The sequence below is a fragment of the Pongo pygmaeus genome, chromosome X, assembly GCF_028885625.2.
Source record: "Pongo pygmaeus isolate AG05252 chromosome X, NHGRI_mPonPyg2-v2.0_pri, whole genome shotgun sequence".
NCBI classification, from domain to species: domain Eukaryota; kingdom Metazoa; phylum Chordata; class Mammalia; order Primates; family Hominidae; genus Pongo; species Pongo pygmaeus.
This window is the reverse complement of record NC_072396.2, coordinates 105307011-105334885: the sequence shown is the minus strand read 5'-3', so window position 1 is coordinate 105334885 and position 27875 is coordinate 105307011. Positions and strand designations below refer to the sequence as shown.

The following is a 27875-nucleotide window of genomic DNA, read 5'->3' as shown; positions in this document are numbered from 1 at the left end:
AGTCAAAACAATTACTCAGCTATTTCAGTTACCAAAAACAGAATTTTCATTTCCGTTTTCATGAAACGATTTTTTTTATATAATTAATGCCTTCAAGAATATTGTATAGTAAATGTAAAACTGGTCTCGTTGGCCTGTTTTGTTGCATAACCCCTGATGTAGCCCCATGGCATAATGCCAAAATGAAGGTTAGCGGATGGATTCTAAAAGGGATCAAAACAATTTTGTCTTGGTCTGAAGCTCTGATAATCTAGTTTAATTGAATGAAAAAAAATCATGTCCCAAAAGAAAATTATTGTAGAATAGTCTTCTGAAAATATTTATTCCCTACGATTAAGTTTGGGTGAGTGTTAGGCAGTGGAGACGTGGCTGCTACAATCTTGAACAGGCACCGGCAATGTCGTTAATAGTATTACGTCTTAAAGACGTAAAGAAATCTTTTACATTTACGAAGGTTCTGGAACCCTCCAGGTCACATGACTACACAGGAAGCCATTTTACAACCCCAACGAGGTGGGCCATGGAGTGCCCCGAGGGACAGCTCCCCATTTCTTCAGAACATGATTCAACACCAACAGTTTCAACATCGGAAGTAACTAGCCAACAAGAGCCCCAAATTCCTGTCGACCGTGGGTCTGAAACCACCTATGAAAGCAGCGCCGACATTGCTGGCGACCAAGGCACCCAGATTCCTGCCGACCAGGATGCTCAAACGGATGCGGACAGCAGTGCCCAGGCTGCTGCCCAGGCCCCAGAAAACTTCCAGGAAGGGAAAGGTAGGTGGCTTTTTAAGCTTGTTCCCCCAGCAAAGGACCTTCTTTCGGAGAAACAAACTGCTTTTAGTTCGATTCAAAATTTGTTTGAATTGCGGCCCCCTTGAGGAGCAATGGGCGACGTAACTTGTGTCCCTCTCCAGAGGATGTAAAATGTTGACTCTGTTGAGGAGAGGGGAGCAACTGATCGTGTTAGAGGGCTTTGGGCACAGATTCTAGTTGTTCAGTGGGTTTGCACAGTGACGTATTTGTCACCAGGCGAGGTCACCGTGCCTAGGGACAAACGGTCCGACCTAATGGAGTCGAGGAGCAACCAAAAGCGAGCAACTCGCTTTTTTTTTTTTTTTTTTTTTTTTTTTTTTTTTTTTTTTTTACGGAGTTTCGCTCTTGTTGCCCAGGCTGGAGTGCAGTGGCGCGATCTCGGCTCACTACAACCTCCGCCTCCCGGGTTCAAGCAATTCTCCTGCCTCAGCTGCCCGAGTAGCTGAGATTACAGGCGCCTGCCATCATGCCTGGCTAATTATTATTATTATTTTTATTATTTTTTAAAATAGAGATGGGGTTTCAACATGTTGGCCAGGCTGATCTCGATCTCCTGACCTCAGGTGATCCACCCGTCTCGGCCTCCCAAAGTGCTGGGATTACAGGCGTGAGCCACCGCGCCCGGCCCAACTCGCCTCTTCGGGGTATCACTGTCCCCTGGTAAAAATCTGGCGCCCTGAAGGTTGCCCCTGTGTAAAGGTAATTTTTTTTTTCAGACAGAGTCTCACTCTGTCGCCAGGCTGGAGTGCAGTGGCGCAATCTCGGCTCACTGCAATTTCCACCTCCTGGGTTCAAGCGATTCTCCTGCCTCAGCCTACTGAGTAGCTGGGACTACAGACGCGCGCAACCACGCCCAGCTAATTTTTGTATTTTTAGTAGAGACGGGGGTTTCATCATGTTGGCCAGGATGGTCTCGATCTTTTGACCTTGAGATCTGCCCGCCTTGGCCTCCCAAAGTACTGGGATTACAGTCGTGAGCCACCGCGCCCGGCCAAGGTAACTTGTTTTGAAGCCTCGGTCTTGCTTCGCGAGGTCCCTGAGCGGTCGCGTCCCCCTCAGCTCTCCCCTCGGCGCTCCCCTCGGCGCTCCGCGCCTTTCAAGCCTTCCCGCCCAGCACGCGGTGAGCCGGCCACTGCCTGGAGGTCGTGCTCCAGTTGGCTTGGGCAGCGCGGCCGCGGAGGCGTGGCGAGGCGGGGAGGGGCCGGCGCGCGCCGCTCTTACTGTCCAGGCGCCGGCAGCCCAGCGTTCGCCTCTACGTTCCGCGCGGGAGCCCACGCGCGGTTCGTCCGGAACCCACAGACCAGAGGCGCAGGTACCAGCCTTTTCGGTGTCGGCGCCAGTTCCCGGAGGAGCGGGTGAGTCGGGCGGCCGACCGGGCGTCCGGGACCGGGTCAGCGCCCCGCCGGTGTGCACCCCGCCGCGGTGCACCCCGCAGCCCTCCCCAGCCCGCCTGCACAGCGAGGCGCGAAGGCTGGGACCCGTTGCAACCTGTTGGGCCTCGCGAGAAGTTTTCAAGGGAAAGTGGATCAAAGCCTAGGGGTCAAACTTTCCCTTTGAAAGCTTAGTGCCCCGGGGATAAGGATGGAGGTCAGTCTCTTAAACTGCAGCCGGCGACTGCGAACTTGAAAAAACACCCATTTAGGCGTGTACTGACTTGCATGGCCTGGAGCATGCTGCCAGGCGCCCTCCAGCCAATTATAATTCCAATTGTAATTCTGCTAAAGCGAGATGGAACTAGAGGTGAATGGTGGTAAGGGGTCCTGTTAATTTAATCAGGTATCAAAGAGTGCTTGCTGGAAAAAAGTGGATGCTTTTTCTTAAAGTGAATACCGTACAACTAGTTTTTTAGGTAAATGCAAGTAAATTTAAAAAATAATTAAAACCCAGTTCAACAGGATTGTCTAACTTCTCTCCCACTGGACTTTTTATTAGGTCTGTTTATCAAACAACTACATTGAAATAGTTTCAGTTCTTACATTCTTTCTTCCATAAAAGAGGAATTACCAAAAGGGCTTGGATATGAACAAAATGCCCTAGTTTTCGTTCTGCTGAGAAATCTAAAAGTTACTACTGATCTGATAAAATCTTGCTTAGCAGCTAGTTCTTCAAATAATCTGTTCCTGCTCCCAGCCTTAATTGTTACTATGTTCTGTTAGGGAATGTGCTCAGCCCCCAGATATTTTATTTATTTTGATCAACTCTCTTCTTGCATTTACATTTCTCTTTTGTATTTATATATGCATATATATACATATATATCTGTATGAAACAAGAAGAGAAGAAATTACAATCACAAATAATGCATCTTTCCCTCTCCCATCCTGAGTGTCTGCTTTTCTACTGCTGACTTTTTTTGTTTTGTTTTGTTTTGTTTTTGAGAAGGAGTCTCACTCTGTCACCCAAGCTGGAGTGCAGTGGCACCATCTCGGCTCAATGCAGCCTCCATCTCCTGGGTTCAAGCAATTCTCCTGCCTCAGCCTCCCAACTTGCTGGGATTACAGGCATCCACCACTACGCCCGGCTAATTTTTGTATCTTTAGTAGAGATGGGGTTTCACCATGTTGGCCAGGCTGGTCTGGAACTCCTGACCTCAGGTGATCCACCTGCCTCAGCCTCCCAAAGTGCTGAGATTACAGGTGTGAGCCACAGCGCCCAGCTGTCTTTCCACCTTTGAGAAAAATCTTCCTCAGAAGTGTGGGCCTGGCTGGGCACAGTGGCTCATGCCTGTAATCCCAACACTTTGGGAGGCCAAGGCGGATGGATCACCTTAGGTCAGGAGCTCGAGACCAGCCTGGCCAACATGGTGAAACCCGGCCTCTACTAAATATACAAAAAATAAAAAATAAAAAATTTAGCCGGGCGTGGTGGCAGGTACCTGTAATGCCAGCTACTTGGGAGGCTGAGGTAGGAGAATCGCTTGAACCCGGGCAGCGGAGGTTGCAGTGAGCTGAGATCGCGCTGTTGCACTCCAGCCTGGGCAACAAGAGCGAAACTCTGTCTCAAAAAAAAACAACAAAACAACAAAAAAGTGTGGGCCCTAATACCCAAAATGCAGGGCTCTACAAATACATCCCAAATACATGGAAAATAAGATTAGAAATAAAGTCTTGGCTCATTGTAAGAACATAAAATTGAAAAACAAATAATGAAAAAAATAAAAAATAATAAAATAAAAACTTGGGATCCAGCAATCCCGTGTCTGGATGTATATCCTAAAAACTTGAGATCAGTGTGTCAAAGAGATATCTGCACACACATGTTCATTGCAGCATTACAATAGCTAAGTTATGAAATCAATCTAGGTATCCAACAAGTGGATGGATAAATATGTGGTATGTGTACCCAACTGAATACTATTCAGCCTTTGAAAAGAAGGAAATTCTGTCATTTGCAACAACATGGATGAATCTGGAGGATATTATATTAAGTGAAATAAGCCAGGCAGAGAAAGACAAAAATCACATATTCTCACTTATATGTGGAATCTAAAATAATTGAACTCATAGAAGCAGAGAGTAGTGTTGGTTATTACAGGCTGGAGTAGGGGGAGGGGCATTGAGGAGATGTTGATCAAAGAATAGAAAATTTCAGTTAGGCTGGTCCGATAGTAGTGGGATATTGTCACAACTTATTAACATTAATGCCACTGAAGTTGGTATACAATCTCCCACTGCCAAATTTGGCTTTTAAAATTAAAAAAATGAAAGTTGTAGTTAAGGGGAATAACTGATAAGTATTTAAGGTGATGGATGTGCTCATTAGATTGATTCAGTCATTTCACACTATATCATAACATCATTGTGTACCCCATAATTATATATGATTATAATTTGTAAAAAAAAGATTAACTTGGAAGAAAGTATTCACTTCAAAGGTATATATATATATATTTTAAATAAAAAGATCCATCTTAAGAGTTCTTTTAGATAGCTTTTGGGGGCATTCGAAGTAAGTGGTGATTGTGAGGATTATATGAAATGATAGACCTGATGCACTCAATGTAGTACTGGGCATACAGAATGCACACAATAAAGGGTAGTAATGAATGAAAGGGTAGTAATGAATAAATCAAATCAGATTTTATGTTCCCATAAAATCTCCATCTCAAAAAGAAAAAAAAAAAGAGACTCTGTCTCAAAAAAAAAGAACTGGACTCCATGCCGGGCGTGGTGGCGCAGGCCTGTAATCCCAGCACTTTGGGAGGCTGAGGTGGGCGGATCACTTGGGGTCAGGAGCTTAAAACCAGCCTAGCCAACATGGTGAAATCCTGTCTCTACTAAAAAATACAAAAATTAGCCAGGTGTGGTGGTGCATGCCTGTAGTCCCAACTACTTGGGAGACTGAGGCAGGAGAATGGCTTGAACCCGGGAGGCAGAGGTTGCAGTGAGCCGAGATCGCACCACTGCACTCCAGCCTGGGCGACAGAGCGAGACTCTGTCTTGAAAAAAAAAAAAAAGAACTGGACTCCTAACTTTTCCCCAGAGTAGCTCAAAGCTGTTGTTGCTGGCTCTAGAGTCATAAAAAACTGCCGGGTCTCCCATGGACTGCTTAATTTCTCCTAATCCATTAATGTAGGTGAAATATCGAAAATCAAGCCCTTGTTTACTTCAAATCATCACAGAACATTTCTGCAAGTGGTTTCTAGGCGAACTTCAGCTTTTGGTTTGCATTCTTCCCTGCAGAGGTTATATAGTTTGCTTAGGTAACCACCAACGTGTTGTTGAATTGTAGTCTTTTACCTGAGAGTCTAAGAATATGATTAAGAAGACGAAATCATGTTTCATAACAGCTGTTATTTCATTTGTTCATCAAATTACATCATGTAATTTGGATTGACTTTGGAAAATCTATACATATTGGAGAGGAGCTAAGGTAACGTCTAGAAATAATTAAGTTATGTCAAATAAGATATCGTCTAACTGTACACACATCATTCTAGCGAGGATTATGGGCAAGATCTTGTATAATTTAGCCAGTACTACCAGAAGTGGTCAGGAGAGGGAGCAAGAGGAGTTTTTAGTGACTTGGTTTTCTTTTTGCTTTCATTAACTCAAAATCAAGACATGAGTAAAAGCCAGGATGAAGTTCCTGATGAAGTTGAGAACCAGTTTATATTACGTCTGCCTCTGGTAAGAACTTGTATCTCAGAACAAATATCTTCATAATTATAGTTTAATTATAATTATAGTTCTACTTGGATTCTGTAACATTTCTATTTCAGGTAGGCTATAAAAACTCAGAACATTTGTTTCCCAGGAATCATGTTCTGTTAAGCAGTCCTATCATAGCATGTACTTTTTTGGCAGCATTTTTTCCTCCTGTACAATACCACCTATCATGCAGGTTGATTTCTTGGCAAAACAGCTGTGACAATGATGGACCCATTCACTTACCACCAGTACTAACAGCCTGTTCCCTGGACAGCCAAGATAAGACTCCTCTGAAATCCTTTCTGTCACCTCAAAAGGGGCAGTGAGAAGGGCCAGCATTATTCACCACCATGCAAGACTTTTAAAGCTCATCTCAACAAGTATTTGGCTCTCTTCCCCCACACTGATACCTGTATTCAAGCAATTAGTTAGTCTAGGCAGCTATATTAAGGATGGGGTTCAGAAACCTATTTCCCTAATTAGGGTTACTTAATATACCAAGCAAACTGCAACTAGGTAAGCCTTTCTTTAGCAACTACAACAGAAGGGTAGCAGGATTGTAGAGCTAGGAGAAAGCATTAACTGTAGCTACTAAGAGACAATTATGAGTTTAGAGTCAGCTTCATCCTAACTTGACTTATACAGTGCACAGTATCTCATGGTACATGGTCTAGTTAGTAACATTTTGGAGGTGTAAAGTTTTATTTAAGGGAGGACTTTCTTTGATATATCTATTCTGTTAGCTGCCAGGTAGATGTTTAGTTCTTCTGATTTTTCAATTTACCTTCTCTTTAGGAACACGCTTGTACTGTCAGGAACCTAGCACGTTCTCAAAGTGTCAAGATGAAGGATAAACTAAAAATTGACTTCTTGCGTAAGTAGTTAATATCCATTCACTATACATTGAACAATAATTTATTAAGGGATTGCTATGTGCCAGACACTATACTTGGTACTAAGGATGTGAAAAATGATAGAATATGGTCTCTGACTTGATGGACTCATGCTTTAGAGAGGCTTAAGTCCTCTTCTTTTAAGAGGAAAGGAAGTAGGAATATTGCACCTCGAGTTGAGTGATTATCATAGTGTGTTTAAGGAAACTTGGGGGTCAACTGTGGGGTTTTTGTACTGCTGGTAGTCTCCCATATATAAACTTTATGATTTCTCAACATCCAAGGGAATGACAAGTGGATATGCCATTCTTTGTTTATAAAGGTGACATGTATTTATTTATTTCTTTCTTTTTTTTTTTTTTTTTGAGATGGAGTCTCGCTCTGTCGCCCAGGCTGGAGTGCAGTGGTGCAGTCTTGGTTCACTGCAACCTCTGCCTCCCGGGTTCAAGTGATTCTTTTGCCTCAGCCTCCCGAGTAGCTGGGATTACAGGCACATGCCACCATGCCTGGCTAATTTTTGTATTTTTAGTAGAGACATGGTTTCACCATGTTGGTCAGGCTGGTCTCAAACTCCTGACCTCGTGATCCACCTGCCTTGGCCTCCCAAAGTGCTGGGATTACAGGCGTGAGCCAACGTGCCTGGCCGGTGACATATATTTCTTTCTTTTAAATAATATTTGTTATATTTGCAAATCGTACATCCAATAAAGGGGTTAATATCCAAATATATAAGGAACTCAAACAACTCAATAGTAAGAAAACAAATAACCTGATTTTAAAATGGGCAAAGGATCTGAGCAGATACTTCTCAAAAGAAGACATACAAGTAGCCAAAAGGTTCATGAAAAAATGCTCAGCATCACTAATCATTAGGGGAATGCAAATTAAAACAACAGCGAGATATCACCTCATACCTGTTAGAATGGCTTTTATTAAAAAAAAGAACAATAACAACTGTTAATGAGGATGAGGAGAAAAGGGAGCCTTTGTACCCTATTGGTGGGAATGTAAATTAATACAGCCTTTTTTTTTTTTTTTTTTTTGAGATGGAGTCTTGCTGTGTCACCCAGGCTGGAGTGCAGTGGCGCGATCTTGGCTCACTGCAACCTCCGCCTCCTGGGTTCAAGCAATTCTCCTGCCTCAGCCTTCCGAGTAGCTGGGACTACAGGCATGCGCCACCACACCTGGCTAATTTTTTTGTATTTTTGGTAGAGACGGGGTTTCACCATGTTGACCAGACTGGTCTTGAACTCCTGACCTCAAGTGATCCACCCACCTCAGCCTCCCAAAGTGTTGGGATTACAGGCGTGAGCCACTGTGCCCGGCCTACAGCCATTATTTTTTTTAAATGGTATGGAGGTTCCTCAGAAAACTAAAAATAGAACAACCATGTGATCCAGCAACCCCACTTCTGTGAATATATTCACAGAAGGAATTGATATCAACATGTTGAAGGCATACCTCTCTGCACTCCCTTATTCATTGTAGCATTATTCACAATAGCCAAGATATGGAATCAACCTAAGTGTAAAAGTGATACGTATACACAATGCCATACTACTCAGCCTTTTAAAAAGAACAAAATTCTGTCATTTGGGACACCATGGATGAATCTAGAGGCCATTTGCACCAAGAGCATGCGTAAATAAATAAGTAAATAAGTAAATAAATAAATAAATGTTTCCACACAAGCTTATCTGCCTAAAAAACACACAACCAAAAATAGATAAATAAATTTTGCTAGTTTTTTTTTTAATGCAGAGAAGCATATAAAGGAGAAAACAAAAAGTGGCTCATAATCTCACCAGTTAGTTAACACTTACTGACATTTTTTTAAAAAGATAATATAAGTTCATAGTTAGAAAATTCAAATAAAACAGGCCAGGCATGATGGCTCATGCCTGTAATCCCAGCTCTTTGGGAGGCTGAGGCAGGCGGATCACTTGAGGTCAGGAGTTCCAGACCAGCCTGGCCAACATGGTGAAACCCCGTCTCTACTAAAAATGCAAAAATTAGCCGGGCATGGTGGTGCACACCTGTAATCCCAGCTATTTGGGAGGCTGAGGTACGAGAATTGCTTGAACCCAGAGGGTGGAGGTTGCAGTGAGCAGAGATCGTACCACTGCACTCCAGCCTGGGTGACAGAGTGAGACTCCTTCTCAAAGAAAAAAAAAAATCAAATGAAAAAGAAAAGTTCAAAAGGAGAAATAAAACTCTTCTTCCTTATGATGCCCCAACCTCAATACCACAGATAACTGATATTAACTGTTTCTTGTTACTTCCTTATTGACAAAACTTTTATGCATAATACTAGAATTGAAACAATCTCTCTCTGTATTTTTAGAGTTAATTCACACAAAATGATAAACATTGTTTTGTATCTTTCTTTTTTCACATAATACTAGAAGATTATACCTGAATCCTCTTGTGTCAAAAGACATTTATGTTTGGGACGTCTGAGCAGCAATATTCAGAGTTTAGTATATGGCTGTTGTATAGAATTTTATCTTTATGAAGCTAATTAGAGATTTAACTTGAGATTTATTAGCACCATTCTAGGGTCAGTCAACCCTTCCCTCACCCAGCCCTTTGAAAACACACATGTACAATGACACGATTGAATGCTTCTAAAAAAAAAAAAAGGAATTGGTTTTAATGAATGGAATTTGCTTTTCAGGATGAGAATTAAACATGTATTGCTTCACCCATATTTAGTTCACATCCATTAACAAGAAACTTAGCTACTTTTGCACAAGTGACATAAACTAGGAAAAAAGAGCTCCATATACTTTCCATTTTTTTTCTTTAGGAAGCTATTAATTGTGCACACAATTCTAGCATTATGAGAGATAGTAGGTTTCTTGGAAAGACTAATCTGTCCCACATAAGTCTTCATTATTCAAACCTTAGGAAGTTTAAGAGTTCACTGGGAAGATATCAACTTTAATCTTTACTTCTCTCCAGCTGATGGGCGCCATGCAGTTGTTGAAGTAGAAGATGTCCCACTAGCCGCTAAGATGGTTGACTTGCCTTGTGTTATTGAAAGCCTGAGAACGTTTGATAGAAAAACCTTTTATAAAACAGCAGACATTTCTCAGGTATGGACTAGTTTTCTTTACTAGCCTCACATCCTTCAAGGAATTCTTTTCTCTTTCTGTTTTTCTTTCTTTCAGTACTCCTTTCCACTTGGTGAATGGCTGCTTGGCATTTCTAATTTCCAGATCGACTGCACAGGAATGAAATGTCATGTTCTGGTTTGGTGTTTGATCCTTAGCTTTCAGTATTTTATTTTAACCAAATAGCCTATAGAGAGTCCCATTTGCCACTTATAGTGACTTTTCATTAATTGAAACATATGAGCCGCTGGGATCTTCTGAACTTTGTATTAAAACAGTATGTTGTTAACTCTGGAGGTTTAAATTGGTTCTTATTCATCATCTCTGCTGTTGATTTCTTATTTCCTCTCTAAATCAAAATGCTGAGATAGGCCAGGCACAATGGCCCATGCCTATAATCCCTACACTTTGGGAGGCTGAGGTGGGAGGATCACCTGAGCCCACGAGTTTGAGACCAACCTGGGCAACATAGTGAGACCTCATCTCTACAAAAACAAGATTAGCCAGATGTGATGGCACACACCTGTAGTTCCAGCTATTCTAGAGATTGAGGTAGGAGGATCACTTTAGCCCAGGAGGTCGAGGGTGCAGTGAGCCATGATCATGTACCACTGCACTCCAGCCTGTATGACAGAGCAAGATTTTGTCTAAAAACAAAACAAAATAAAAAACCTAAGCTAAGTTCCAAGATCTGTTTCCAATATATTCCCTCTGTAGTGGTAAACACTCTCGTGGAAAAAAAAAAACAACACACCTTCAGAGTTCATATGTAGTGCTGCTGGTGGCTGGTGGAGGGGAGGAGAGGGAGAGAGGGAGACTGCAAAAATGAGAGAATATAAATGTACATTACAAAATACTTGGTTTTCTGGAAATGGCAAGTATCAGTCTCTTCTGTGCATTTCTAGTGGTAAGAATGATTATGATTGCTAATCCAAAATTTGTGGCCATAGTTAACTTCTTTGTCTTTGTTAAATGTAGATGCTTGTGTGCACTGCTGATGGTGATATCCACCCTTCTCCAGAAGAACCAGCTGCCTCTACTGATCCTAATATAGTCAGGAAAAAAGAAAGGGAGAGAGAGAAAAAATATGTCTGGAAGCATGGCAGTAAGTCACCAGCCCCTTGCTCATTCCTGCTGACTAAAATTTATTTGCTGAATCCCAATTCCTTGTGAAACAGGGACCTCTTACCACACTTAGGTGTTTGGTTCATTAGGTTCTCAGACACTCTTAAGAGGAGTCATGTCAGCTGGGCGCGGTGGCTCACGCTTGTAATCCCAGCACTTTGGGAGGCCGAGGCGGGTGGATCACCTGAGGTCAGGAGTTCGAGACCAGCTTGGCCAACATGGTGAAACTCTGTCTCTACTACAAATACAAAAATTAGTTGGGTGTGGTGGCGGGCACCTGTAATCCCAGCTACTCGGGAGGCTGAGGCAGGAGAATCGCTTGAACCTAGGAGGTGGTTGCAGTGAGCTGAGATCGCACCACTGTACTCCAGCCTGGGCAACAGAGTGGGACTTGATCTCAAAAAAAAAAAAAAAAAAAAAAAAAAAAGTCATGTCATGAGCCTTGGTTTATAGCATGATCTTTGTCTTTATCAAATTCAGCTATGTGACTACCATCAGTCATATAACGTTTCACTGTGTTGTATTTATTTTAGTTACGCCACCACTTAAGAATGTCAGAAAGAAAAGGTTCCGGAAAACACAAAAAAAGGTTAGTTACATGCTATTTGTGTGTCTGCCGGGCTGATTAGAAGAGGATCATGGGCCAGAAGGAAAGAGAAAAAGTCAGTTGGGAATTAATTTGTTAATTCATTTATATGTTCAATAAACATTTATTGAATGTGAACTAAATAAATGCCAGGCACTGTATGCTAGCAGTTGGGAATATAGCAGTGAATAAAAAGACCTGATCCTTGAGATTATAGGGTAGTCATTTGGGGTCTGGAAGAATCATACATTTGAAACTTCTGTTAATGCTTTCAGTTTTCTATTGCAAGATCTAGTTTTAAAGTGAACCCATCCAGAACCTGAAAATTGGGAATTGTGGTTATATTCCTAATGTTATTTCAGGCTTGTAGAATCTTGGGTAAACTACAGGAGTATTGTGGCTTGGCTTCTTCTTTTGTTTAAAATTAAACATGTTATTTTGAAATAATTGTAAATTCATATACAGTTGTAAGAAATAAAAGAGAGGTATCGTGTACCCTTTTGCCATTTTCCCCATTTTGCAAAACTATAGTACAATACCACAAACAGGTAATTGACATGATTAGAATTCTGCAATCTTATTCCAATTTCTCCAGTTTTACTTGTACTCGTGTATTTTTGTGCATGTGTTTAGTTCTATGCAGTTTTATCCCATGTGTAAGTTCATGTATCTGCCTACACAGTCAAAATACAAAACAGTTTCATCACCACAAGGATCCCTCATTTTGCTTTTATATAACCATGCCCACTTCCCTTCTACCTCATACCCCTGTCTCTGACACTTGGTAATCACTAATCTGATCTCTATCTCTGTAATTTTGTCATTTCAAAAATTTAATATTAATGGAATTATATAGTATATAACATCAGAGACTAGCTTATTTTTTCATTCAGCATAATTCACTTAAGATCCATATAAGTTTTTGTAGCATCAGTAGTTTATTTTTTATTGCTGAGTAGTATTCCATGGTATGAATGTACCACATTACATAACTGTTCTCCCTTTGAAGGACATCTGGGTTGTTTACAGGTTTTGACTATTATAAATAAAGCTGTGAATAGGTTTTTGTGTGAATATAAGTATTCATTTCTTTGGAATAAATGTCCAGGAGTATAATTGCTGGGTCATATGGTAGTCGCATGTTTAGTTTTATAAGAAATGATCTGTATTCCAGAGTGACTGTACCATTTTATATTCCTGCCAATAATGTATGAATGATCCAGTTTCTCCACCTCCTCACCAGCATTAGGTGTTGTCACTATTTTTCATTTTAGCCATTCTGATAGGTGTGTAGTGATCTCATTGTAGTATTAATTTACATTTCCCTGATGGTTAACAGGGTTGAACATCTCATGTGCCATCTATTCCACTTCAGTGAAATGTCTGCTCATGCCTTTTGCCTATTTTCTAAATTGATTTTTTATTATTGAATTTTGAGAGTTCTTTTTATATTCTAAATACTACCAGTGTTTTATCAGATATGTAGTTTGCAAATATATTCTCCCAATCTGTAGCTTGTCTTTCCATCCTCTTCGTAGGGTCTTTCAGAGAGCTAAAGTTTTTAGTTTTGATGAAGTACAGTATATTGATTTTTTTGAAAACGATCTTGCTTTTTATAGTAAATCTAAGAACTCTTTGCCTAGCCCAGATCCTGAAGATTTCCTCCTGCTTTTTTTTTTTTTTTTACATCTTTTTTAAGCCTGATGCCAATTTTCGACTTAATTTTTATAAAAGCTATGAGGTTTAGTTCAAGGTTTTTTTTTGTTTTTTGTTTTTGTTTTTGTTTTTCTTGCCAAAGGATGTCTAATTGCTCTAGCACTATTTGTTGAAAAGGCTATCCTTCCTCTGTTGTATTGCTTTTGTACCTTTGCCAAATACCAGTTGGGCTTGGTTTTATGGGTCTGTTTCTGGGTTCTCCATTCTCTTCCACTGATCCATCTGTCAATCCCTCCACCAATATCACAGTGTCGCTATATAATTGGTACTGAAATTAGAAGGCTGATAGCTCTGACTTTACTTTTCTTTCTCAATATTGTTTAGCCATTCTAGAGTCTATATCTTTATTTATTTATTTATTTATTTTTTGAGATGGAGTCTCGCTCTGTTGCCCAGGCTGGAGTGCAATGGCACGATCTCTGCTCACTGCAGCCTCCGCCTCCCGGGTTCAAGCTACTCTTGTGCCTCAGCCTCCCAAGTAGCCAGGATTACAGGCGTGGGCCACTATGCCCAGCTAATTTTTGTATTTTTAGTAGAGACGGATTTCACCATGTTGGCCAGGCTGGTCTCGAACTCCTGACCTCACGTGATCCACCCACCTTGGCCTCCCAAAGTGCTGAGATTACAGGCATGAGCCACCGTGCCTGGCCAAAAGCCTATATCTTTTAATATAAATTTTAGAATAAGCTTGTCTATAGCTACAGAAAACCTTGCTAGAATTTTGGCAGGAATTACATTAAACTTATAGATCAATTTGGGGAGAACTGACATTTTTACTATGTTGAGTCTTCCAATCCATGAACACAGTTGCCTTGGCTTTTATACTCTGTAAATCAACATTTATTGAGTGCCTATTAAATGTAAAACTAAGTTAAGAATAGTTGTAGAGCTCTTTAAGCTTTACTGAAATATAGGTATCATAATATAACTTGTTTATTGTGTTTTATTTCATAGGTCCCTGATGGCAAAGAAATGGAAAAAAGCAGCTTTACTGAGGTAGAGCAATCATAATATAACTTCATTTTTACCCTTAATGTGTTTTATTTAATAGCTCATTAGTTTCAAATGAATCAAATAAACCACAGAAGCTACTTTTGAGCTTTTCTTCTCTCCTCTAACCCTCATCCTAAACACATACACTGGGTTTGATTCACTGAAAAATGAATTCATTGTTTGAAGTTTGATAACTGCTAGAGGAAAAGATACAATTTGGCCAGTGACTCCGTGTATTCTAATCTGCTCTTTTTATTCTGATATTTATTTCAAAAGCCATTCCTTGGGAGCCAGAGTTCACTTTTAACAGCAGTTGTTTGCAATTGCTTATTCCCCATCAAAATCCTAATTTCTATTTGTGGCACAACAAATTGGTTGCTGTGGAGATAATTATGTAAAACTGGATTCAAGGGAGAACATGCAGCTAAGATCCAGTTTTTGTAGGAATGTCTCTAATAATAAAGATGTGGGGAAGTGAAATCTGGGAATTTGGATCTTTAAACCAAATTATTTCTAAATAACTAATAAGGAATTATAGTTCTTTGCCAATGTAAATCAGGACAAATAATTTATAACTGAGACCTAAGGGTTGCACCTCTGAGAGAGGTCTTTACCATAGAGCTGCAGATTGAAAAGATTAAATGTCTCAAGTAATTTTTTTAATTAGGAAAAAATAAGTTTTCTGTACAAAATTCTAGACCCTGGCTAAAGATTCCTTTATAAATAGCACTACTTAAAGTAGAAATTTGGTTGGATCAGAATTTAAAGAGGCCTAACATTTGAATTCATTGGTACGTAGGAGGACACTCCTGCAAAACACAGGGTGTTAAATGACAGTATTGGTATCCCCCTCTAATCCCCAACTTTGCTTCAGTACATTGAATCTCCAGATGTGGAAAATGAAGTAAAGAGACTGCTGCGTTCAGATGCTGAAGCCATAAGTACCCGTATCCTTTATACAAATATTTTCTGCATAGTCTGTTCTGCCCCATTTGTACATGCTGACGAAGCCTCACCTCTGGTGTTTGTGTGCCAGTCTTGATGTGTAGAACTTAAGATTTTTTGAAATGTTCTAGCTAGGAACAGTAAATTCATGTAATAGAAAATTATTTATTGTGTAATTCAATATAAAGCACTTCTCCAAACTAGGAGTTCTGATACAAATGGCCTAAAGTTGGACTAAATTAAATAGCACTGTTAGCCAAAGAGCCCCTTCCCTTTCAGCTGTGCCTTTTTGTTTCTTTCTGTGTTTTCCTTGACTACCCACTCCTTTCAGGTTGGGAAGTCATTGCTGAAGATGGAACCAAGGAAATAGAAAGTCAAGGCTCCATCCCAGGATTTGTGATATCCTCGGGAATGAGCAGCCACAAGCTGGGTCATACCTTGTCAGGTACTTTAGTAAAGGCAAAGCAGGAGTTTCAGATAGGGCAGATATTGACTGGGTATCAGATCATTTTTCCATAAATTCATAGGCCAATCCAAAAAAAAAAACAGAAAAAAAGAATGGTTTCGTCCTTCCCTTTTTTTTTTTTTTTTTTTTTTTTTTTTTTTTGGGATGGATTCTTGCTCTGTCGCCCAGGCTGGAGTGCGGTGGCGCAATCTCAGCTCACTACAACCTCTGCCTCCTGAGTTCAAGTGATTCTCCTGCCTCAGCCTCCCAGGTAGCTGGGATTATAGGTGTTCACCACCATGCCCAGCTAATTTTTGTATTTTTAGTAGCGTCAGGGTTTCACCATGTTGGCCAGGCTGGTCTTGAATTCCAGACCTCAAGTGATCTGCCTGCCTCGGCCTCCCAAAGTGCTGGAATTACAGGCATGAGCCACTGTGCCCGGCCTTTTTTTTTTTTTTTTTTTTTTTTGAGACAGAGTCTCGCTCTGTCGCCCAGGCTGGAGTGTAGTAGTGCGATCTCGGCTCACTGCAACCTCTGCCTCCCAGGTTCAAGTAATTCTTGTGCCTCAGCCTCCCAAGTAGCTGGGATTACAGGCATGTACCACCACACCCAGCTAATTTTTCTTTTTTTCTTTTTGTTTCTTTTTTTCTTTTTTTTTTTTTTGTAAGTAGAGATGGGATTTTGCCATGTTGGCCAGGCTGGTCTCCAACTCCTGGCTTCAAGTGTTCTGCCCGCGTTGGCCTCCCAAAGTGCTGGGATTACAGGCGTGAGCCACCACACCCAGCCCTTCTTCCCTCTTATTGGACTCTTGGCAGTTTAGGGGTTTTAGATTAGTGTTCTAATCTCCCATCCACCCCTGGTATTTTAACTTCCTATGACCCTTAGAGTCTCTAAATGTCTTGATCATTCACTACATGAATGAATGTTACAGTGTTTTGCATTTGCTGTCCTTGTTTTATAAAGGGAATAATCTTCCTGCATGAAAAAATGATTTATAAAATTCACCGGTTGCCTGGGGAATGTGAAAGTAAGGAGTATAATTATATCTGGAGTATGAGTCATTTGCAGAGTTTTAGATAGTTCACCTTCTTCTTGCTTAAAACTAGTAGAATATGATATGCTTCGGGAGATGTTCAGTGATTCTAGAAGTAACAATGATGATGATGAGGATGAGGATGAGGATGAGGATGAAGATGAAGACAAAGAAGAGGAGGAGGAAGATTGTTCTGAAGAGTATCTGGAAAGGCAGCTGCAGGCCAAGTTTATTGAATCTGGCCAGTATAGGGCAAATGAAGGTACCAGTTCAATAGGTAAGTCAGAAAAAACAAAGGGATGGGACCAGGGTGGGTGGCAGTGCTAACAGTTGACTCTAAGCATATATTAGACTCAAAGCTAAGCTCAAGAAGTTATCGCTTCAATGTGTAGTAGAGTTTTACTTGATTTGGATCTTGGTCCATTCATTTAGGCTATATTTATTATGTAAAGTTCTATGTTTCTCTATTAGTCATGGAAATTCAGAAGCAGATTGAGAAAAAGGAGAAAAAGCTCCATGAGATTCAGAATAAAGCACAAAGACAGAAGGATCTCATCATGAAAGTGGAAAACCTGACACTCAAGGTAAATTCTTGGTTGGCATAAAGAAATCCTGATATCTTACTTTCAGTATCTTGCCTTTGTGTTTCCACTTATGTCATCTCTATGCAGGGTTCTTGTTCATTCATGAACCTAAACAGCTTCTTAGAAACTCCTAATAAAAGATAACCCTGTTTCCTTTTACCTGAGTAATTTTGATCATTTAATATAAGCATTTTGGGGAAGGGACTAGGTGATATGAGATAAAAATTGCCAATATTGAGCATTTGCTATGTAAAAGGCACATAAAGGGCTAAGAATTGTGTACACATATTATCACACTTTATCCTCACATCCTTGAAACATAAATACTGTCACCACTCCCATTTTATAGATAAAGAATGGAAACTCAAAGAGGTTAAGTAACTTGCCAGGGATCACAGTAAATGATCCCTGAGTAAGGGATCTTTTAGTAGAGATGAAACCTCATCTCTACTAAAAATACAAAAATTAGCCAGGCATGGTGGCATTCTCCTGTAATCCCAGCTACCCAGGAGGCTGAGACATGAGAATCACTTGAGCCTGGGAGGCGGAGGTTGCATGAGCCAAGATTGTGCCACTGCACTCCAGCCTGGGTGACAGAGGAAGATTCTGCCTCAAAAACAAAAACAAAAACAATTATTTGCCAAACTCCTTGCTTCCCTTAGTTTTTTTTTTCCTTTGAGACTCGGTGTTCATTTACTGTGGGAGCATAGATCCCAGGCATAGATTGAACCCTGTTATTTGTATTAAAATGTATTCATTGCAGTAAAAAGGAGAAATAATTAGTTTTTAAATTTTTGGTGCATGTTTGAACAAGAATAAATATCTTGCTTTATTTTTATTAATATATGTTTAAGAGCTCCAACAAAAAGAAAATGTATGTTTAGGCCATGTTTGCTTCCCTTTTTTAGTGAGGGAAGTTCTGAAGCATTTGGAATTTCCTGCCAGATTTCATTTTCTTCAGAGCTGTAGTCAGCAAATGGGAGCACAGAACTACACCCTTTTTGGGTGTTGTCCTTTAGAATAACCAAGTAAGATAACAGATAAGGGCACACTTTGAAACATACAGTTATATGCTATTGTTGTGATTATTGTTACATGTAGTACTAGTTAGGAATAGTGATACTCTGCCCTAGTTAGGGGAAATGGAGGAGTCATTAGCACCAGATTCTAAGCCAGCTTCTCTAACAGGTCACCACAGACAAAGGATTTGTGCTAAACTAGAAAAAGGTAACATAAGGGCATTCCAATCATTTAGGGTAAGACAAAAAAATGCTATAGAGTGTATATAAAATCAAATTGGATGGTACGGTAGTTAGGGGGGATAGTTTTTATACTCTAAGTCCTTTAAAAAGAGTGTTCTTTTGTACGACAGTTTATTATTTGCGGCTGGGCGCAGTGGCTTACGCCTGTAATCCCAGCACTTTGGGAGGCAGAGGCAGGCAGATCACTTGAGACAAGGAGTTTGAGACCAGCCTGGGCAACACGGTGAAACCTCATCTCTACTAAAACTACAAAAATTAGCCAGGCGTGGTGGCATGCTCCTCTAATCCCAGCTACCCAGGAGGCTGAGACATGAGAATCACTTGAGCCTGGGAGGCGGAGGTTACATGAGCCAAGATTGCGCCACTGCACTCCAGCCTAGGTGACAGAGGAAGATTCCACCTCAAAAACAAAAACAATTATTTGCCAAACTCCTTGCCTCCCTTGGGTTTTTTTTCCTTTGAGACTCAGTGTTCATCATTTATACAATTTATTTTTCAGAATCATTTTCACTCTGTGCTGGAGCAGCTTGAGTTACAGGAAAAACAAAAAAATGAGAAGGTAAGAAGTATGTTTTCAAATTAACCAGAAAACATTTGATACAGAGAATCCCCCACTTCACTTCCAATATCATTGCTGGCTGTTCCTCTCATAGGAATAGTGGTAGCCAAATCTTCTAAACGAAGGTAGCAGGGTGGAACAAGGTCTTTGTGAAAATTCACTCATTCAACAGATATTGAATGCCTATGAAGTGAAAAGCACTGGATGTACGGTGTTGAATAAGACAAATGCAATACAGTAAATCCTCAGTGTCATTGATAGGTTCTTGGAAACTGTAACTTTAAGCAAAATGATGTATATATAATGAAACCAATTTTACTATAGGCTAATTGATATAAAGAATAATTAAGTTCCTATAGCATATTTCTGGTCACAAAAACATCACCAAACTTCTAAATAAAAACCAAAACACTTCTAATATTAAACATTGAAATAAATGTGAGCTATACATACATTTGAGAAAGACTGATAAAAACAAGTAAGACAATTATGTACCCAGTGATTCCAGTTCAGGGTCTCAGATGGCCAGAGCCTATCCCAGCAGCTCAGGGCGCAAGGTGGGAACCAGCCTTGGATAGGATGGCATCCCATTGCAGGGCACACTCACACCCACACCCACGCTCACTCAGACTGGGACAATTCAGACAAACCAATTCACCTAACGTGTACAGGGAAGTGATTTTATTTTTCTCATCAACATTATAATGAGGCCAGGCGTGGTGGCTCATGCCCGTAACCCCAGCATTTTGGGAGGCCGAGGCGAGTGGATCGCTTTAGCTCAGGAGTTTGAGACCAATCTGAGCAACATGGTGAAATGCTGACTGTACAAAAAATTAGCCGGTTGTGGTGGCATAAGCCTGTAGTCTCAGCTACTCGGGACGCTAAGGTGGGAGGATTGCTTGAGCCCAGGAGATTGAGGCTGCAGTGAGCCATGATCACGCCACTGCACTCCAGCTTGGGCAACAAAGTGAGACCCTGTCTCAAAACAACAACAACAACAAAAAATTATAATGAAATGACATTGAACTAACAATGTTATTTGGAGACCTTTTGCATGTCATTTTGCTTAAAGTTGCAGTTTCTAAGAACCTATTGACATTAAGTGAGGACTTACTGTAACAAAACGACACTAAACAAAGCAATATTATTCAAGGACCTGCTGTACTTGTCCTCATGGAGCTGTCTAGCAGGGGAGATTGACAATAAACAAATTATACAAATATAAAGGTACAAATTGTGAAGAAGTGCTATGAAGGAAAAAAGTCAGTGGTGCTATTAGAATAAAGAGAGTCTTGAATTAATTGGGGGATCATGATAGACCTCTCCTAGGAGGTGCTATTGAAGCTGAGACCAGAAGGATTAAGTCCAGGCAAAGAGTGGGATGAAGAGCCTCTTAGGTGGAGCATATGCAAGGTCTCATGCTCAGAAAGAACTTGGCCTCTTTGAGGACCTTTGGAGTATTTAAAGCCAGGAAGAGAATGACTTAAGATAAGGTTGGAGAAGTAGGCAGAGACCATAGTATATGGTTCCTTGAAGGCCATGATAAGGAGGATGGGTTTGGCCTTAAGTGTAATGGGAAGCCCTTGAAGAATTTTAGATAGGAAAATCACATCTAATTTAGACTTTTTTTTTTTTTTTTAAATGGAGTCTTTCTCTGTCGCCCAGGCTGGAGTGCAGTGGCACAATATAGGCTCACTGCAACATCCGCCTCTCGGATTCAAGCGATTCTCCTCCCTCAGCCTCCCAAGTAACTGGGACTACAGGCACGTGCCACCATGCCCGGCTAATTTTTTGTATTTTTAGTAGAGACGGGGTTTCACCGTGTTAGCCAGGATGGTCTCGATCTCCTGACCTCGTGATCCACCTGCCTCAGCCTCCCAAAGTGCTGGGATTACAGGCGTGAGCCACCACGTCCGGCCTAATTTAAACTTTTAAAAGGTTACTCTGATTATTATCTGGAGAACGGGTTGGAAGAAGGTGAAAGTAGAAGCAAAGAGGCTGGTTGGGTGGGGGGGTTGTGGTACTCTAATAACAGGATGGTAACTTGGACTAAGGTAGTAGCAATGGAGATGGAAAGAATATAGATTTTTAAACTGCAATAAAAATGTTTTTATAACTGAGATGTAATTCATAAACCATACAATATCACCCATTTAGGCTGGGTGTGGTGGTGCATGCCTGTAATCCTAGCGCTTTGGGAGGCCAAAGTGGGCAGATGGCTTCAGCCCAGGAGTTTGAGACCAGCCTGGGCAACATGGTGAAACCCCGTCTCTCCAAAAATTAGCCAGGCATGGTGGTGTGTGAATGTAGTCCCAGCTACTCGGGAGGCTGAAGTGGGAGGATTGCTTGAGCCTGGGAGGCAGAGGTTGCAGTGAGCAGAGATCCCACCACTGCACTCCAGCCTGGGTGACAGAGTGAGACTGCCTCAAACCCCGTCCTCCCCGCCCCCCACAAGTCACCCATTTAAACTATACAATTCAGTGGCTTTTAGCATATTCAGAGTTGTACAACCATCACTGCAGTCAATTTTAGAAGTTTCATCACTCCAAAAAGAAACCCTGTATCCATTAGTAATCACTCCCCATTTCTCCAGAACCTCTCCCCTGCCCAGCACTAGGCAACCACTCATCTAGTTTCTACTAATCTACTGCCTATTCTAGTTATTTCATACAAGTGAAATCATATAATACATGGTCTTTTGAGTCGGGCTTTTCTCATTTAGCATATTTTCAGGGTTCATCCATGTTATGGCATGTATCGGTACTTTTTTCCATTTAAGACTGACTAATACTCCATTGGATCAATATAGCACATTTTGTTTATTCATTCATCTGCTGATGGACATTTGGGTTGCTTTCACTTTTGGCTATTATGAATAATGCTGCAATGAATATTGATATATTAGAGAATGTGCTTTAAAGGTAGAATTGATAGGAGTTGGGTCAATTACTGGGTGTTGAAGGAGAAGGAATCATTAAGGATGTATGTATTTGTAACTTGAACGACAACTGTATTTTTCAAAGCCACAAGAGAGTGTACAGGGCGAAGAGAGAAGAAGGCAATATAGGCTAAATGAGGGTCAAGTAGCTGTATAGAAAATGTGTGCTGACTCTAACCTTATACTGTTGAAGGTTACAATTTTAAAGAGACTGGAGTTGGTATTATGAGGATGGGCTTAGCATGGTGCTCTTAAAGTACAGGCACTACTCCCTACCCCCATCCCCAGAAGGCCAGCGGAATTTTTATGTTCTATATATTCCCTTCCTCTCAGGGAAGAATATATATATATATACACACTTGGATAAATCACTTATCCAAGTACTGCTTAGTACTGCTTTAAAACAATCAGATGAACAGTTAATGCTAGGATTGTTTTAGTACCCACCAAACATCTTTGTTTTCATCAATGTAAGTACAGTTGTATGCTGCATAACAACATTTTGGCCAATGACAGACTGCGTATATGATGGTAGTCCCATAAGATTATAATGGAGCTAAGAAATTCCTGTCACCTGGTGACATTGTAGCCATCATAACATAGCAGCACAATTACTTAATTTTTAAATTATTTTAGTATAGCCTAAGTGTATAGTGTTTATATAGTCTTCAGTAGTGCACAGTAATGTCCTAGGCCTTCACATTCACTCACCACTCACTCACTGACTCACTCAGAGCAACTTCTAGTCCTGCAAGCTCCATTCATAGTAAGTGCCCTATACAAGTGTACCATTTTTAGTTTTTTATATTGTATTTTTAGTTTACCTTTTCTATGTTTCGATACACAAATACTTAACATTGTGCTACAATTGCCTACAGTATTCAGTACAGTAATATGCTGTACAGGTTTGTAACCTAGGAATGGTAGACTATACTGTGTAGCCTAGGTGTGTAGTAAGCGATACTATCTAGGTTGGTGTAAGTATGTTCTATCATGTTCGCATCATGACAAAATTGCCTAAGGATGCATTTCTTAGAACATATTCCCATTGTTAAGTAACACATGACTATATTTAGTATTGAGGAGCAGCATAGAAATGTAGCTGTAAACTTTATTTACTCAGAGTCCCTTATGTTAGTTCATTTATCCAAATTAGATTTAGTAGGTGTCTACTTTAAGCTAGGCTCTGCAGGGAGCTATGATATGCTTATGATGTAGTCTCTGTCTTCATTTGGGGAGAAATTGGCAAGAGGGGTAGGGACTTAAAGGAATGACAGATTGTCCATGGATATTAAGGAAGACTTCATGGAGAAGATGGTGTTTGACTGGGGCCTTAAAATATAGGTAGGGTTTTAATAAGGAGATAGGGAAAGGAGTGCATTCCATGAGAAAGCAGCATGTACACTGGCTCAGAGGTGGTGATGCCAGAGTGAACAGTTTAGATTTTTGGTGTAGGTCATAATGAGCCTTCAAAGCTTTTTTACCTGGGGAGTAACTCAGGAAGATTTTTCTGCCAGAAGTATAGAGGAGAAATTGAAGTGGGGACAGCCTGGAGCTTCAAAGGTGCAAGTGGTAGAGGCAAACAGAGCTTAACAATTGATTGGATTTACAGGGCAAAAAGGGGAACAAAGATGAGTCCAAAGCCTGGGCAACTGGGAAATGATGTGCCATTAACTGAAAATAGGATAACAAAAAGTGGATTTGGAGGGGTATGTGGAGAAGTGCTTTTGAAAATGGGAAATTGGAGAGAGACCCATACACAGAAATGATCATTGAAGCTGTGGGGCTAGTTGAGTTAGCCTGGTTGATTGTTCAGCAAGAAGTCTGAACCTAAGGAAAAACCTATCTTTAGCGGGTGGTGGGAAGAGAAAGAGCCTGCAAAGGAGAAAGAACTGGATCAGTCAGTGGTTGTAATCATGGTCAATCAGGGGTCACTCAGCAACCGAGTGAGAAGAGCCCCTAAGTTACTGCGGATAGCAATTATTGTGGCTTGGTAGGTGATGTGCAGCATAGGATTGTTTTATAATGTTCCTTTCATTTCACAGACTAAAAATTCATTCTGGTATGGAGTGTCCTGAAATGAACAATATTCAAAAACAACCTTTGTTGTAAAGATGGCATACATCTCTGAATGTTATTGGTCACTTTACCATTTCAAGTTAAAAAAATTAAATCCTATACCACAAAATGTTCAGGGCTTCTAACTTAGAAAGCATAAGTAGAACATCATCAGGCTCCTGATTGGTCAGGACTCTGGCTCGGTTTCTAAGTATCTCCTAATGTGGTAAGAAGCAGCCGGTAAGACTCAGTCTAAGACCCATTGTGTTCATTGGGACAAGAGAGTGTCCCAACTGTTTTATCATCTGACTCTTAGAATATGGCTACAGAGATCCCATCTCCTTTGCCCCTACAGTGAGCTGTGACCTCTGTATATTCTTCACAGAAGCACAAATTCTTAACAGCAAACATATTGTTTTTTTTAAAGCCTATTCAATTTTAAAGCTTGATATGGTTTGTCTGTGTCCCCACCCAAATCTCATCTTTAATTCCCACGTGTTGTGGGAGGTACCTGGTGGGAGGTAATTGAATCATGGGAGTAGGTCTTTCCCATGCTGTTCTCATGATAGTGAATAAGTCTCACGAGATCTGATGGTTTTAAAAAGGGGAGTTTCCCTGCATAAGCTCTCCTATCTTTGCCTGCTGCCATCCATGTAAGATATGACTTGCTCCTCCTTGCCTTCCACCATGATTGTGAGGCCTCCAGCCATATGGAACTATAAGTCCATTAAACCTCTTTTTCTTCCCAAACTCAGGTATATCTTTATCAGCAGCATGAAAACTGACTAATACAAAACTTCCCTTCATAAATTGGGCATAATAAAGGACATCATCATGGCCACAGCAGTATGCATGCATTCTTGACTGTGGCCAATATTCTCTGGAACATTGCAAGACTAAGATAACCTTGTAAATGCCAAATAACAATAGTTCTTTTTGGTTCATTTAAGTAAATTCTAGATCAAGTAATGGGACTTCAAATTTCAAATGAATTTTTCATGTCTTTCTACCTCTCCCTACAGCTCATTTCCCTACAGGAACAATTGCAGCGTTTTCTGAAGAAGTGAGGAGAGCCATTGGCCTGGCCCACAACCCTTGGATTCACTATCCAGACTGCAGACTGGATGAAACTGTGCATGTTTTTGTCCCTTCAGTTGCCTTATGTTGAATCAGTTATATTTATCTGTACCTTCTTTGCTACTTAAAATATGCTCAAAGTTTGTAGTCATGTAGATAAGGCCAGTATAAAAATGTAGTAGACTTAGAGACCCCACTCGACCATGAGACTTTCTCTTTGTCAATTTGGGAATTATTATTATTAATTTAGAAATGGAGTCTTGTTATGTTGCCCAGGCTGAATTCAGACTCCTGGGCTTAAGGGATCCTCCCGCCTCAGCCTCCTGAGTAGCTGGGACTACAGTTGTGCACCACCACACTAAACAAGAATTAATTATATTGCTTCTGTGCTATGGTACCAGCAGATGATTCAGCCATGCTTCCAAAGGCAATGTAGCCTAGAGGCCATACAGCTGTTTGGTTTGCATATGTTTTAGCTTTTCTTTTGGTTTTTAGTATTTCCTAAAACATAGGGGAAAAAACGAGGTCATTTCTACTAAGCACTAGGACCTGCCATAGTGAGTTTAAGTGCCTACCTTGCAGCAGTTAATACTAGATTGTGTTCTGTTTCTGTTCAGGTAACAGGGCTGCATTCCTGCTCAAGGATGATTTCTTGCTGCTGCTTATGTTCTGTTGTTTTTAGGATGGAGCTGGTTGTTATTCACCAACTAAGGGAACAGTTAGAGCAGAGATGAAGAAATTATGAACTGTTATCCTTATTCTGAGCCTTCTCCTCCTAACCCCCATCAGCTAAGGTTAGGAAGAACAAGATGCCATAATGCCTATGAAGACGTCTTTAACAATCTTGTTTGGGTTTTTTTCTAGGTATGTTATTAGTGTTTTATGGTCTATGTTCTTTAAGCAATAAATAAATTGTTCATTTTAAATGGATTGTTGTCAATTTATTAAACCATCCCCCATGATGAGTGCACTCATATCCAAATGGAAACAAGAAGAAAAGCAATAAGCTCTATATCTTAGTTCATTTGGGCTGCTGTAACAAAAATACCATAGACTGGGTAAATTATAAACAACAGAAATTTATTGCTTATAGCTCTGGAGGCTTGGAAGTCTAAGATCAAGGTGCCAGCAGCTTTGGCATCTGGTGAGGGGTTTGTCTGCTTCCTAGATAGCGTCTTCGGGGTGCATCCTCACATGGCAGCAGGGCAAACAAACTCCCTCAGGCCTCTTTTAAAAGGGCGCTAATTCCATTCATAAGGGTGGAGCCCTCATTACCTAATCACCTCCCAAAAGCCCTACCTCTTAATACTAACACATTACTGATTATATCTTAACATATGAATTTTGGGGGACACATTCGGACCATAGCACTCTGATTAGAAAATGGCAGAAGATGCTATCAGCCTTGGGGCATCCTTCCAGAGTTCTTAGGGTAACTCCTAATGAACTAAGCAAATCAAATCCCAATGCTATATTGTTAAGGTGAGAAGATTTGCTCCAAATCCCAGTGCTGTATGGTTAATATGAGATGAAGCGGGTGCGGGGGGGGGGGGTGGTTGGAGAAGTGATATAAATGGCAGCTCCAATATTTGGGTTGAATTACCATGCTGTAGTGGAACTCACACAAGGATGGAACTTGCCTTGGGCAAGCCCCTATGGTTCTTTTTTTTTTTTTTTTTTTTTTTTTGAGATGGAGTCTTGCTCTGTCACCCAGGCTGGAGTGCAGTGGTGCGATTTTGGCTCACTGCAACCTCCGCCTCCCGGGTTCAAGTGATTCTCCTGCCTCAGCCTCCCGAGTAGCAAGGATTACAGGCACCTGCCACCATGCCTGGCTAATTTTTGTATTTTTAGTAGAGACGGGGTTTCACTATGTTGGCCAGGCTGGTCTCGAACTCCTGACCTCAGGTGATCCACCTGCCTTGGCCTCCCAAAGTGCTGGGATTACAGGCGTGAGCCATCATGCATGCCCGCCCCTACGCTTCTTAGAGCCTATATTTTCTCATTGTAAATCATGGGTGATAATGCTTACCACCAAGAGGCATCTGGTGGTTTTCTTGAAGTAGCCCAGCTAGCCGCAGGTCTGATCCCAATTGACAAAGTCAGTGCTGCTTTAGGAAATATACTCCTAAGTTCTCTGTGCCACTTTTAGTGCTCCTACTCCAAGTCAAAGTTAAGCCATGGGCAAAGGAGAGGTCATGTATGAGCAGGGCCTGTGAAGTTGGGATGGAGACGGCAGGAATGCTGGGGGAAATGCAAGGGAAAAAGTAGGACTAAGGGAGATAGGCATGTTAAAGGCAAACAAAATGGAGCCCAGATTAGGAGAGAAGTTCGAGGATTGCTTGAAAACCAAGATGATATTTTAAAAAGATTGTTTTTTTCAGAAACCCATAACTTAAAAGATGAGAATAAGGAGAAAGAATGAGGGAAAGAAGTTGAGTGTCAGAGGTAGAAGGTGGGAGAAGAAGCAGAGTTTGAAAAGAAGATAGGCCTTTCCAGATAAAGGCAGGAAGGGGACTGATAGAAAGTACCCTGGGGTCATGCTGAAGAGACAGGCCAGTGAGTGTGGCACATGTGCCACAG

General features: G+C 40.9%; 1 protein-coding gene across 6 annotated transcripts; it reads left to right on the top strand.

Moving 5' to 3' along the window:
* Positions 1 to 465: 465 nt before the first annotated feature.
* On the top strand, positions 466 to 26221 carry TAF7L (TATA-box binding protein associated factor 7 like). 6 transcript variants are annotated; one of them, XM_054472638.1, is made up of 13 exons: positions 466 to 776; positions 5877 to 5944; positions 6761 to 6839; positions 9823 to 9956; positions 10953 to 11079; positions 11633 to 11688; positions 14356 to 14397; positions 15269 to 15341; positions 15671 to 15784; positions 16891 to 17094; positions 17289 to 17401; positions 19163 to 19222; positions 25241 to 26221. In XM_054472638.1, exons 1-13 carry the CDS (start codon positions 521 to 523, stop codon positions 25283 to 25285), a joined length of 1371 nt encoding a protein of 456 aa, XP_054328613.1. In that variant the 5' UTR covers positions 466 to 520; the 3' UTR covers positions 25286 to 26221. The 6 variants fall into 6 exon arrangements, with proteins under 6 accessions (XP_054328613.1, XP_054328616.1, XP_054328615.1 ...); XM_054472640.1 differs by having other exon boundaries at positions 483 to 776; positions 16894 to 17094; XM_054472643.1 differs by lacking the exon at positions 466 to 776 and adding an exon at positions 2023 to 2170 and having other exon boundaries at positions 16894 to 17094.
* The last annotated feature ends 1654 nt before the right edge of the window (positions 26222 to 27875 follow it).

Excerpts from the sequence above, each read along its gene's own strand:
- TAF7L (XM_054472638.1), top strand. The coding sequence starts at position 521 with ATGGAGTGCCCCGAGGGACAGCTCCCCATTTCTTCAGAACATGATTCA. Across the intron at positions 5,945-6,760 it reads TTATATTACGTCTGCCTCTG|GAACACGCTTGTACTGTCAG; the intron begins GTAAGAACTTGT and ends CCTTCTCTTTAG. Across the intron at positions 15,342-15,670 it reads TGCTGAAGCCATAAGTACCC|GTTGGGAAGTCATTGCTGAA; the intron begins GTATCCTTTATA and ends CACTCCTTTCAG.